The sequence below is a fragment of the Hemicordylus capensis genome, chromosome 1 (assembly GCF_027244095.1).
Source record: "Hemicordylus capensis ecotype Gifberg chromosome 1, rHemCap1.1.pri, whole genome shotgun sequence".
Classification (NCBI taxonomy): Eukaryota; Metazoa; Chordata; class Lepidosauria; order Squamata; family Cordylidae; genus Hemicordylus; species Hemicordylus capensis.
Genome location: NC_069657.1, coordinates 358,315,040 through 358,329,224, shown reverse-complemented (window position 1 = coordinate 358,329,224; position 14,185 = coordinate 358,315,040). Strand labels below are relative to the sequence as shown.

General features: G+C 44.9%; 1 protein-coding gene across 2 annotated transcripts in view; it reads right to left on the bottom strand.

Moving 5' to 3' along the window:
* The window catches only part of GRM1 (glutamate metabotropic receptor 1), a 341,173-nt gene that overhangs the window by 76,702 nt on the left and 250,286 nt on the right, over positions 1–14,185 (bottom strand). For both annotated transcript variants that reach the window (XM_053291231.1, XM_053291221.1), the window contains exon 5: positions 6,580–6,826. In XM_053291231.1, the coding sequence (XP_053147206.1) occupies positions 6,580–6,826 (247 nt within the window). The remainder of the gene's footprint in view (positions 1–6,579; positions 6,827–14,185) is intronic.

Below are 14,185 nucleotides of genomic sequence, written 5' to 3'. Positions count from 1 at the left end.
GACACCATTTCCTGCCCACCCAAGTAAATTTGGTGGGTGTTAGTGCCACTCCATCTTGCACCACAGTATACCAAACAGCTAGTCACGTTTCCGGGTGAGGTGTGTGAGGTGCGTGCTACTGCTGCCTGCCTGCAATGCTGCCTGCCTGGCTAAGGGAAAGGGGATGCTTTCCTGCACTGCTGCCAGCACCACAGCTCCCTGGGCAGAAACTGAGTGGGTCGGGAACTGCCTCTTGGCTGGTCTAAGGCTTGCTTTCTTCCTCCTTGCCCCTCAGCATGCTCTCTCCTCACCCCTGCCTGCTCCCTCTGCTCTGTTCCTGCTGTGGCTGCTCAGGCAAAAGCTTCCGTCCTGGTTTCTCAGACCCAAACGAGAAGTAAGTGGTATGTTCAATGGCCAGGCTTACTTGGTCACAGAGGGACGCTCCGGGCAAGGCTATTAAAAGCTGCTTCTCAGGGAGACAGAGAGGTTGGCTGGCCTCAAAGATCACAGGGCCTGGACTGCTAAGGAGGGGCAGCAGGCAGGCCCTGAGCTCCTCAATTCTTTCCCCTCTCTCATTGTATTCCCAAGCCAGGGTGGGCTAGTCATTCTCTGGTCGTCCGCACAGATTGGCCACTCAGCCTGGGGAATGAGCAGCCTGTGTAGCTCAGGTTAAAGCTGGGGCCCTGCACTTCTCAGCTGGGATGCCCTCAAAGTTAAACTTTGTCTAGGATGCCAAAATCCCTAGGGCAGGCCTCGATTCAGTTTGTTTGTGTTCATACATTATAGGGACACAGAATCACAGAAAGAATATATTTGATGAAACTGTTGTTCAGACTTGCTTTACTAGGAATTCCAATGTACACTCTTCTCTTCGATTGAGAGAATAATACATTCTCAGAAACTATCAATAATGCAACACAACCCCAATCCAAAGCTACCAAATGCACTGATCAAAGATTTACATCTCACAATATAACTTGGTCCCATTGTGCTAGAGTCTTGCAGATCATACATGAATTGTACTTTACAACAGAACTGTCCTTCAGATTACTGATATGATACACATACACTGCATAAATTAAATTAAATAAAACCCTTCCTACACAGTTGGTTTGATTTGTGACTCATAGTTAGATCTAAAAAGTAAGTCAGCTGTGAAAATTATCAGGAAAGCATGTACTGTCAGGAAGTAATGTGTAATTGTATTGCATTTTATTACTACAGCAGTGCCATCAAATAGTAGAAATGTGTACAGAAACATTGTCAGATATAAAAGCCTTAAGCTATTTTACCAATAACGATAATAAAAATGACTAAGAATTAGTGATTCCTTGTAAATAAAATTATCGTGAGAGGATTAAGGCTCACGTATACTGTACCTGTTCCAGTTTCTCCCCATAAATTAAGCCCTTGATTCAATTTTGCGTAAGTGGCATTTGTTCATTTGTTTTAATACACAAAAGCATTACAAAAAGGCACTTAGTTGCCTTTTTGTTTTATTGTATTGGAGTTCTTACACAAAGGTGTGAACTGAAGGTTAATAGCATAACATGCTATTTTCAGCTACTGTAATTGAACCTTGGTCTATTGCATGCAATTAATATTCAATGCATCCCTTCAAAAGAAGTGTGAAAACTATCAGTGATTGGTGTTCCCCAGAATTATTCTGCATGCTCTATGTGTTTCCTTTTATGCCTCGTACCAACTAGTGAAGGAGTAAGAAAGGACAGCAACCTCCATGTATCATTGGAGAATAGTAATTCTGGGAGCAGTGAATTAAGAAATACTCAGTATTGATTTATAGTATGGACACATCTGCACAGAGACCATGAAAAGTTTCACTTTGGGCATGTATTTAAAGCCATTGCATTGGTCAACTCCTTGCCTACACACAATTATAGCCTGCGATAGACTGCCCTTTCTAACGTGCCCTAATAGCTTTAGAAAGAGCTGCCTAAAATTTTGAGGCAGCATGTGAAGTAAAGTTGTGTGTAACTTTGCTCCATTTTTAAAAAACGAAAAACAGCTGTGTGTGGTCCTATTGAGCAGAAGATTGGCAAGTATGGAGGAAGTGCTTCTGTCTTTCCCCTCAGGCTGTTCAAAATTACATAGGAAGTTACATAGGAGTTAGAAATTGGCCTATCTAGCTCAGTATTGTCTACACAGGCTGGCAGCAGCTTCTCCAAGGTTGCAAGCAGGAATCTCTTTCAGCACTATCTTGGAGCTGCTAGGGAGGGAACTTGGAACCTAGATGCTCTTCCCAGAGCAGCTCTATCCCCTAAGGAGAATATCTTACAGTGCTCACATGTAGTCTCCCATTCATATGCAACCAGGGCAGACCCTGCTTAGCTAAGGGGACAAATCATGCTTGCTACCACAAGACCAGTTATCCTCTCCCTAGCTGCTTTTCTCCAAAGGTAGTGGTGGTGGGCAGGGGCATATATATGGTGGGGCAGGCAGGGCACGTGCCCTGGATGCCACTTGAAGGGGGGGGGCGCCATTAAAAAAAATATTTTTGAAGGCAGCTGAAAACAAAATGGCCACTGTGCAACCTAGGCCATGCCAGGCCTTGCTGAGGACATTTGAGCATGCACGGTGGCCATTTTGTTTTCAGTGGCCAAAATTTGTATTAAAAATATTTTTAAAAATGGCCACCGCACATGCTCAAATGGTCCCTGCGAGGCCCTAGAGGCCAGTGGGAGGAGGCGGGACCTTTGCAGACCCCCCACATCCTTTAGGAAGCCCCCCAAAGGGGCTACAGGTAACTTTTTTTGGGGGGAAAATTAATATAATATAAGTCCCTCTACACATATTTAGTTCGGCACTATGTACAGAGAATCAGGGCTTGTGAATACTGAGCTGAAGCTTATGAGCTAGGATTGTATTCATTTGCTCTTACTTTGCTTCTTGTGATAAGTGAGTTAAATGTGATGTCTTAATAATATGGCTATTAATGGTGAGTTTGTCTTTGAATCAGTGTGAAATCCTTAGTATTAAGGCCCACTTGGAGTTTCTTGCTCTCTTTCATTTTAACTGTCTTTCTGAAATACTAGAATATATTCCAAGCAGTGACACAGTTTACTCTGCATATCCTTTAATTATTTTCAGAGTATCTGGGAAAAGTCAAATTCTCCATTTATTTTTAAAATGTATGTAATAATGATGCTACAATGCATAGTAGAGAATTAGACAGGCACTTCTGTTTAGTTTTCCAAGTACACCTCCACATAGTATTTGAGTATTTCATGAACCCCAGCATACTGAAATTTGTAATTTTTCAGCCTTTTTTGGTCTGGCTACGTTCACTGCTAAATAGTTTTTGAAATATTAAAAGATTAATGACCTTGTATTTTTGAGCTGATATTATGGTAAAGTTATCTGAAAGATGGGTGTCAGATGTTTGGACAGGGAGCGCAATTTCAATGCTTGCCATAGGTGCTATTTTCCCTAGATATGCCTCTGGTGGTGGGTTAGGTTGTAGTGACTGATGCAAGACACTCCATAAGAACAGCCCTGGTGGATCAGGCTCAATGCCCATCTAGTCCAGCATCCTGTTTCACACAGTGGCCCACCAATTGCCTTCAAGAAGCTCATAGGTAGGGGGTGAGGGCTTTCCCCCTCTACTGCCGTTGCTCCTGTGCAACTGGTATTTAGCAGTATCTTGCCTCTGTGTCTGGAGCTGCTCTATAGCCACTAGACAGGTAGCCAATGATAGTTCTGTCCTCTATGAATTTGTCTAAGCCCCTTTTAAAGCCAACCAAGCTGGTGGTCATCACCACATCCTGTGGCAGAGAGTTCCATAAGTTCATTATGTGCTGTGTGGAGAATTACTTCCTTTTGTTGTTTCTAAATTTCCTGGCCTTCAGTTTCATCAGATGACCCCTGGTTCTAGTATTGTGAGAGAGGGAGAAAAATTTCTCTCTGTCCATGCATAAATTTACACACCTCTATCATAATGTCTCCTCGTAGTAGCCTCTTTTCCAAACTAAAAAGCCCCAGATGCTGTTGCCCTGCCTCATAAGGAAGGTGATCCACTCCAGTTCAAGTAACATCATATGAATGCAGTGGTGCACCTAGGTGCGCCTGGACCACCCGCCTTGAGGCCCCCCCTCCACCGCCTTGAGGCTCCTCCACCACTGCAAGGCCGACCTGCCAATCTTACCAGTAATTCTAGCCGCCATATGCGTGGACGGTGGGTGGGGGTGAGTCAAGCAGGCACATACACCCCTCAGCGGCTGCAGGCAGAGCAGGAGCGGCTGCTGGGCCTAGCCGTTTGGCCCAGTGGCCCTTGAGAATTACAAAGGGCTCCAGCGCGCCTAAACAGTTTGAATAGAGGCTCATTCAAGGCCGCCACAGGGGCAGGGATGCCTGCTCGACTCATCCCCCACCCCCCACCCATGCACATGGTGGCTAGAATTACGGGCAAGATCGGCGGTTTGGCCTTGCGGCCATGGTGAAATGACCTCACAATGGCAGGGGCTCACGGAGGAGAACTTGGAGGCCACGGATTGGGGCCCCAAGGTCCGGTCGTAAGAACACCTCTGTATGAATGTAGATCTCTTCAATGTGGGCCCACATCCCTTGATACTATGTCCAAACTCCTTGATAATAACAGTCCAGTGGTGGCTGATGCCTCCAAAAAGGAGAGTTGCTTCAAGTTCCGCATACTTTGCCAAAGCATTCCTACCACTCCTTCCCTAGGCTCCTCCCACTGAAAGTTCAGTCTAAGGACTCCATTCCATGTGTGACTGTTCAAATGCTTCCTACCAACCATGATCTCTAAATGGAGTTCAACGGCTGTACATCAGATGCTGGGGACAAAAACAACAGAAGAATGCTATAAGATCTGTTTTTAAGCTTCCCAGCTATTTGGCCGACTAACTGGCTGCAAACAGCAAACTGGACAAAATGGAGACAAGCAACTTGCTACCAATGGAGTACAAGGCAGAGGTGGGTATGGTCTGAGCCCCAAACACCAATCACTACTCCTTTGCACAACATTTTCTGCAATGCCATGATCTGAATTGTTCTTCTCTACTACCATTCCCTCTCAATCGTCTCTTGAAAAAAGCAGGCAAACATACAGCACAATAATGCAGGCATTCATCACATAATACCTAGTTACGGAATTGACGGCCATAAGTTGTTGTGATGGCCATTCGCATAGGAGGCTTTTAAAAGGATGTCAGATCCATAGAGGGCAGCTCTGTCACTGGCTACATGATGGCTAAATGTTCAGAGGCTACATAAGAATGTGAATAGCACCAAGGAAAGCATCATATGCACCAGGGAAAGGTTATCAGCTTCATGCCTAGTTTGTGAACCCTCAGAGCAACTAGATGAAGCAGAATACTGGTCTAGATTGGCTTTGGTCTGCCACAGCAGGGCTGTTATGCAATTATTAGTCCAATGCAATTATTGGTCCTCTGCCCAATATGAACAGAAAATTTCTCTTCACCGATTAATTTCTCCTTCAAATGAATGTTTCTTCAAAACACACATCTCCCTCTAAAATCCCCTCCCAGCATTCATTCCCTTTTGGATTCTACCTCTCAATATTTTCTCTCTGTTCCCAGAAAAGAAAGAATCCCAATTCTCAACTCAGTGATGCAAACTATCCTTTAGTCTTTAAGTCAGAGTCTGTACAAAGGGTTGCAAATGAGCTCTCTGAGGAGATTGAGAGATCTATCTCTCCTCTAATACTATCACCTACCCCCCCACCCCACCCAACTGACATGTGGATGAGTCAGCCTGCCTCCACTACCTTTGCATCAGAGAACAGCAGAAGAACTTATGTGGCACTCTAACATCATCTGTGGGGAAACAGAGTGAACTATGTGTGCTACGTTTGCATATCTGTGCTGGACCTTCTTTATTAGGCCCGAGCCATAAACTGAAATGGAAATATGGGATATATATGGAGGATTTATTTTGCTTTTAGGATGGAGTTTGGCTAATTTCATTTCCCCCTTAAGCTAGTGGATGATGCATTATGCAGTAGGAGTGTGCATGGAATCGGCTGGCCCAGTTCGGATTGAGTCCAAACTGGACCCAAACTGGACTGGGCCAGTTCGGTCTAGCACCCGCTCAAACCTGGTTCGGTCTTGAACTGGGTTTGGTTCAGTCCAGGGTGGGGGGGTGTCCATGGACCTTTTACTATGCAAAGGCCCATTGTGCAGGCGTGGCAGCCTCCAAAATGGCCATGCCAGGAAAGGCCCAAACGGGCCGAAGAATGCCCGAATGGGGCTGTTTTTGAGAGAAGGAAGGCCAGCGGGGGAGGCGGAACCTCCACGGGACCCACCCCCCACCTCAGAGAAGCCCCCTGGAGGGGGTAAGTTTAATTTTTTAAAAAATTAGTAAAAGGTACCGAACGGGCCGGAGGGCAGGGGTTCGGTCCAGGGTTGAGCCGAACCGGGGGTGGTTCAGCTCACCCCCACCTTCAAACCTAACTGGTTCAATGTCAAACCGGTTTGCACATCCCTGTTATGCAGACAACATATAATGTAATATGGATCTTCCAAGCTATTATATGACTCACATTTTATAAGTTATAAATGGGTAGTACTTTATTTAATGAAGTAAAATATACTAGGGCTTTACCTTCCAGGGGCATCTCCATTTCCATCAATCCGAACTTCCTCTCCTGAAACGCCAACGAATGAAGAGTTTAGGAGAAAATCCAATAGTTTGCTTCCATCAATGGGTTTCATGGCATCACACAGTCCAATGTGTCCTGGACAAAGGGCATGATGCATGCTTTGTAGCCCGTGGGCCATAGCATATATAGCATTGATCACAAATCCCATTTTGCTGTCCTGGACATAGTTTTCTTCTAAACTTTCATTGCCTGTAATCAGAAGAAAACATTTGTTACTCCAAACACGTTAACTGTATTTCACAGAACACTGGGCAGCATCCAAACTAATTTAGTCAAAGCTAAGCACAATTGAAATCAATAAAATACATTTGCTGTGACTACCTTAAGTGCCATTAATTTCAGTGGGTCTTCGTCACCACTAATTTAGTATGAATGATGCCCAATGTGCAAATGTACATAAAAGTTATTTCTAGATAAGCTTATTGCATTAGCCAAATCTGGAGCACTTAAATACAAACACAGAACCCAGTACAAGTCCAATTTAAAGCAGGAACCACATCATGAATTCTGTCTTTAACTAGTAGCTTGGCTGTAGTCAGATTTAATAGTGTTAAATCTTTCCCCAGACGAAAAGGAAGTGGGGGGGGGGAGAGAGAGAGAGAGAGAGAGAGAGAGAGAGAGAGAGAGAGAGAGAACCTACCCTCCTGAAAGTGTTGAAGAAGGAGAACATTCATTCATTCATTCATTCAATTTCTATACTGCCCTTCCAAAAATGGCTCAGGGCGGTTTACAGAGAGAAATAACAAACAAATAAGATGGATGGACATGCTTGAAAGAAGGCTTTGGAAGAGAATATGTTGGTCCATTTGTAAGAACAAAAATAACATATGGTATCTTTCAAGATTATCCTCTTCATCTTGTCATGGAGTGATGCAACTCTTGCTTCTGCTGGGCATGTTCTAGACATATTCAAATAATCCTTTCTGTGTCCGTGGTCACAGTATTCAGCCATTCTGGGCTGACTTATAGGCATGGTGCCACAGGATCATCAGGTGGCATGAAAGTGGATGCCATGTATTAAATTTAGCATGGATTGGTTTTGGAAACAAACACATGAGTGAAGCTTTTCAAGTGCCTGTGATTAGGTGCCCAAAAGCTAAACTATACTGAATTTAGCATATGATGTTATCACTCATATGATTGAGGCAGTTCACCCTATGGTAATATGAGTAAAACTTAGTGTGGTCTGGCTCAGATTTGGAAACAGACATGCAGAGGTGCACTTAGGAAATTTTGGAGCACGGACCTGAAGGTCTTTGGAGGCCCCACCCCCACCCCCCACCCCGCTTGAGGGCTGGCGGGGTGTACAGGGGCTACCAACAGGTGTACAGAGACTCGGGGAGGGAGGCGGCAGCCAGGGTTCCTGTGGGAAAAGGAAAGTGGGCAGGTTCTCGATGGCCACCTGTTCTAGGAACTTCTGAGACGCCTCAAACTCGGTGCGGTCTGGGGAGATCATCTGCTCCAAAATCCTGATAAGCTCCATGGTTGTGTGAGGTGAAGCCAGAAAGGGAGGGAGGGAGGGAGGGAGGAAGGAAGGAAGGAAGGAAGGAAGGAAGGAAGGAAGGAAGGAAGGAAGGAAGGGAAAATAGGAAGAGAGAGGACCAGAGTCAGTTTTCACCACCACCCTCTCCGCTCGCTCATTCATTCAGTCGGCCAGATTCTCCTGCCACACTCTTTACTTCTCCCTCAGCTGCAGGGCAGCCACTCCTAGTAGAAGTGGCTCTCCTCTCCTCTGCTACTTCCCTTCCCCGCTCCCCGCACACACAACTCCTTGTAGTGGTGGAAGAAAATGAGAGTAGAGGAAGGGGAGGAGTAAGGAAAATGAGAAGAGGGCTTTAAAAAAAAGAGCACGTGCAGTGAAGTGAAACTAAGTGATTCAGTGAGGTCGAGTCAGAGCAGGGGCTCAGAGAAGATGCTCGTGATGCCACCTCCCTCCCCAAGTGCCCGCACACCAGCTAGCAGCCCCCATCCCTACCATGCAGCGGCACTTTAAAAAAAGATTTAAAAAAAAGATTTGACTTGCCCGGTGGGGCAGTGGCGGGGCTCTGGGGAGGCCCCTCAGAACATCTGGTGGCCCCCCCAGAAGACAGGAGGCCATTGACCACCCCATGGTCTATGGCTAAGTGTGCCTCTGCAGACATGAACTGAAAGTCTGCAGACATGAACATAACTCTGCAGACATGAACATAACACCAGTTTTGAAAGAACTGCACTAGCTGCTGATATGTTTTCTGGTGAAATACAAAGTGTTGGTTCTTACCTATAAAGTCCTTAATGGCTTAGGTCCAAGCTATTTAAGAGAGCACATCCTTTGTCATAAACCCTGCCACAGGTTATGATATTCTGGAGAGGTTCGGTTACAGATGCCACTGGCTTGTTTGGTGGTGATCCCCGACCAGGCTTTCTCTGTGACTGCCCCAGGGCTTTGTAATATGCTCCCTACTGAAATAAGAGCATCTCCTTCTCTGTTTGTTTTCAGGAAGAACCTCAAGAACCTCAAGCCTGTTTTTGCAGGCTTTTAATTAGAATTAATTTTAATAATTTAAAAAGATTGTTTTAATATCTATTTTAATCTATTGTTTTTATTGTCAGGTATTTTAACTTTTAAATATTTAAATTGTGTAGAGGTATACATAGAGGTATACATAGCAGACAGTATAAAAATATGGTAAATAAATAATAAATAAAGGACGATAAATATCTCTGAACTTATACAGTCATCCCTCTCCAACGGCGTTTTCCCAATTGCAACTGTATCCGCAACTGTGAAATTGTGACCGGTCTTGACAACTGCAACCCAGGTATCCACAGTTTGGCAAGATTTTTTTAGTGATTTGGGGGGGTTCCTGCAATTTTGGGTGGGTTCAGAGGTTCAATCCACTCATTCCTCTTGCGGTTCCTGCCAACTCCTTGTGATTTAAAGTGATTTTGAGTGGGTTTTGGTGGGGGTTCAAAAGTGCCTTCAAGCAATTTTTGGGGCTTCAAATTTTCCAGAGGTTAAACTTGCTCTCTCCTCTTGCTTTTTCTTGGTGTTTTTAAGGGATTCCGGGTGGCAAAACAATTTTGGCAATTTTTTAAATTTTTTTTGTCTTTTTGCAACCACAGTTACATAGTGCATTGATTTGAATTGCATTGATTTCAATTGCTCACCATCTTCGAATTTGCCAATGGCAAGGTTTTGCCAGAATGGAACCCTTGCTTTTGGTGAGGGATAACTGTATTTTTTAAAGGATGTTTGGATGCAACGCTGAGGCTCCCAAGCTTCCCCTAAACTAACAAAAATACTAAAACAAAGACTCTCTGCTCAGGTATTTAGTCTCATGATTCAGGCAAAAGGCCATACATTGGATCAGAAACCAGAAAGGTTCATTTATGACATTTCTATAGAGATTGGCTGACATTCTCCATGTGACCCTCGGGAACATATTAATACAAGTGGAAAGGGCTTTTGGAAGAAGAGGAGAGATGCAACCATTTATTCATTCATTCATTCATTCATTCATTTATGTACTACTCTTCCTAAAGTGGCTCAGGGTGGCTTACATTAAAATAAAAAACACATAATAAAACAAATCAGAAAACATTTAAAACAGATTAAAACTCATTAAAATTAAAATTCAAACTAGATATCATTAAAAGCCAGGCTAAAAAGATGAGTTTTTAAGGCTTTCTTGAACACCTCCAAGGAAGATCATCCTCTCATAACCATGGGGAGCAGATTCCACAACCTACAGGGTGACAAAATAGAAGGCCGAATCCCAGGTTGCCACCAGATGAACTGGTGGCACCCAAAGATAGACCCCTCCTGATTATTTTAAAGAGTGTTGGGGATCTTTAGAGAAAGGTGCTATCTCAGGTAACCCAGACCTAAGCCATTCAGGACTTTAAAGGTAATAAATGTCACTTTCTCCTTTGCCTGGAAAGATATCATTGGCCCACGAAACTGTTTAAGAACAGGCATACTGTGTTCTTTCCAGGATACTCCGGAGACATAAGAAGATAAGAACATAAGAACAGCCCTGCTGGATCAGGCCCAAGGCCCATCTACCCCAGCATCCTGTTTCGCACAGTGGCCCACCAGATGCCACTGGAAGCCACAGGCAGGGGTTAAGGGCATGCCCTCTCCCCTGCTATTACTCCCCTGCATCTGGTATTCAGAGGCATCCTCACTCTGAGGCTGGAGGTGGCCTATAGGCTTCCAACTAGTAGTCGTTGATAGACCTCTCCTCCATGAAGTTATCCAAACCCCTCTTAAAGCCATCCAGGTTGTTGGCTGTTACCACATCTTGTGCCAGAGAGTTTCACAAGTGGCTCCTCTTGGGCATGGCTCCGCGGCCTGCCTCCTCTCACCCCCGCTGGGCCTCTACCGCCCTCTGCCTCTTCCTGCCTCACCACAGCCAGCCCAGACCCGCCGCCGCTTCCTCACTGCGGCTGGCCCAGGCCAGGCCCAGCTGACTCACCACCACTGCCGCCACCTTCCCCTCCTCGCTGCTGTCTCCCAGCCACCCACTTCTGCCCCCCTTCTCTCCCCGCCCCCAGTGACCAGGCCTGGGCCTGAGCATGCCTCTGCCCGCCAAACATCCCCACGCATCCCCACATCCCCATGCATTTCCGGTTGGCTTAGTGAAATAATTATACAGATGATGATGATGATGATGATAATTGCACAGACTGACTACAAACAAAGGCATGACAAGGTAGCAGGGATGATACACTGGAACATCTGCAAAAAATACAGCTACCTGTAGCCAAAAATTGGTAGGACCATAAAATTGAAAAAGTTGTAGAAAATGAAGATGCAAAAATTATGGGACTTCCAGGGGTGTAACAAGGTTGGCTTGGGCCCCCAAGTTTTTAAAATGGGGCCCCCCCACCACCCGTCATCCGTCACCGCCTTCCTCTCCTTCTCCTGGCCCAATGTAGACTCTGCTAACTATCCCAACTAGTTAAAAGGTGTAAATTACAGCACAGCAGAACCAAATTTATTGACTGCCTGACTCCCTTAGACTTGAGGCGGTTTACATAATTAAAACAACAACAGCAGGGTGGGGTGGGGGGAAACACACACACACACACCCCTAAAAGCCTGGCAGAATAGATAAATTTTCAGAAGTTTCTTAAAGGACAGAAGGGAGGGGCATTAGGAATCTCAGGAGGCAAGCTATCTCAAATAAATGTGAGGCTGGATGGGATGGGATACAGAACGGGCAGAAAGTAGATTATAATCATGCAGGAAATGAAATGGCCATGAATGGAAACTTGCACAACTACTGACCTTTCTCCAATTTGGGAGAGCTAGGAAGAGAGGCTTCTTCTCCTTCATCGTGTATATTTTTAAAAGACCCATAGGATCTCATGTGCCAAAGACAGGTCTGTAATGTTTGAGTGATTTCTCCACTCTCTTACCTAACTTTGCATGTTAAGTGATTAAGAGTCAAAGAACAGCCTTGGATGTTAAAAGGGGGTTGATAAACGGAGCCAAGGAACTGTGAAAAGCACACACTTGTCACTCTTCTCTTGTGTGTGCCTCCCCACTTCTGTTTTCCTAATGGGAGGAGGAAGGGGGAGTGGAGCGTTGCAATTAAAAATGAATAAAGGCCCTTTGCGACGCTCTGCTTCCCCTTCCTCTCCCCACCCCCCTTAAGGGAAACAGAATCGAAGCCTGGGCGGGTGGGCAGCCATAATGCCCCAAATAATGAATTAATATGCCCACTCCCACTGCCAGACATGCAGCAGGCAGGCGGGGGGGGGGAGTGGGCCATAATGCCCCCAAATGAATCACTGCCAACACAAGCAACGGCGCGAGCAGCACTCTAAAGCTGCCGTAGCTCCTCCATCTCCATAACAGAAGAACTGAATTTCTTAGAAGTGTCTGGCTAGCCTGGTGGCTGAAGAGGCTACAATTGACCTCCTCTTTTCCTTGCTCTCGTTGGCGTCCGTCGGCGTCCAGGAAGCAGAGCCGAACCACCCAATCATGTGCCTGCCTTTCCTTTCTTTATCATGTGGGGTGCCGCCAGCCAATGGATGGGGAAGGAGGAGGAGCTGACAAGGGAAAAGGTTGGGGATGGGGAGGAGGGAGGGGAGGAGGGCAAGGAAATACGGCGCGCTGGAATGAACATGGAGGAATTTTTTTAAAAAATTAAATAATTCAAATCGAAGGAGCTGCAGCAGGCGCTGGGTGGGGGGAGGCACGTGACATGTTTCTGGAGGGCCCCCCCAGAGGCCAGGGCCCCTAGACAGCTGCCTCCCCTTGCCCGATCATAGTTACACCCCTGGGGATTTCCGACTACAAACAAACATCTGCCACACAATACACCAGATATAACTGTAGCTGAGAAGAAAGAAAGACAAGTTAAAATAATCGACATAGCAATACCAGGTGGTAGCAGAACAGAAGAAAAAGAAATAGAAAAAATAACAAAATACCAAGATCTACAAACTGAAATTGAAAGGCTGTGGCAGAAGAAGACCAAAATAATCCCAGTGGTCATTGGCGCCCTACTTGCAACTCCAAAACAAGTTGAAGAGCACCTCAACACCATAGGGGCCACAGAAATCACCATCAGCCAATTACAAAAAGCAACTTTACTGGGAACAGCCTACATTTTGTGGCGATACCTATAACAACAACAATATTGATAACGAAATTCTGGCATCCCAGGTCCTTGGGAAGGACTCTATGTCTGGATAAAACAAACCAGTCAATAACACCTGCCTGACTGTGTAAACAAGAAATAATAATACATTATTCTTTATTGCTGAATATGCTTCAGCATATCCCCTTGCCCCAACATAATGCAAAACTCTATATGGCCTGTTTCAAGAAGTGAAAACATATGATAATATGAAGGCTGTTGCTCACAAAAGCATGGGTGGGTGACAAACCTTTCCCACACCCATGGCTTCTCAGCTCCAAATTTCCTTCCAGTTGCTTTCAGCCTACAATACAAGTATTTATTTGGAGTCCCTGCAGTGGAGAAAGAGTGAAGCACATGATGCTGCCTTACTTCAAATTTCCTCCAAAGCTACTTCTCTTTTAAAAAAAAAAAAAAGTGTCTCAGGGCTCTGTCATACATATATAAGTATAATGTGTAGTTAGTTTCTCATGCATCCACTTTCTTCCACTTGCTGACTACTCACAGGGATAAATTGTGTATATCCCTATAGTGAGTTGTACAAACTATATCCACATCTGGTGCCCACACACATCTCTGAAAGGGAGACATGGGATTTATACTACAAACACAACACAAATTATTCGTGTGTCAGCTTTTGCTGCTTCTCCATAAACTGCCCAGAGATTTTATATGGGCAATATATAAATACAACAAATAAAAAATAAATAAAATAAATAATATCCAAAGTCACCCAGACCCTCTGGAGGCCGTGCAATGTATACTGGAAGAGATAATCTCCCAATTTCATTCATCTTTCTTTAATCTATCATAAGACAGCTCCTATCACTCTATTTTTATGAGACTGAAAATATGATCATTCTGTTATGATTGTTATGCATCTATTATGTAAAGTAGTCTTGCTCTACTTGTA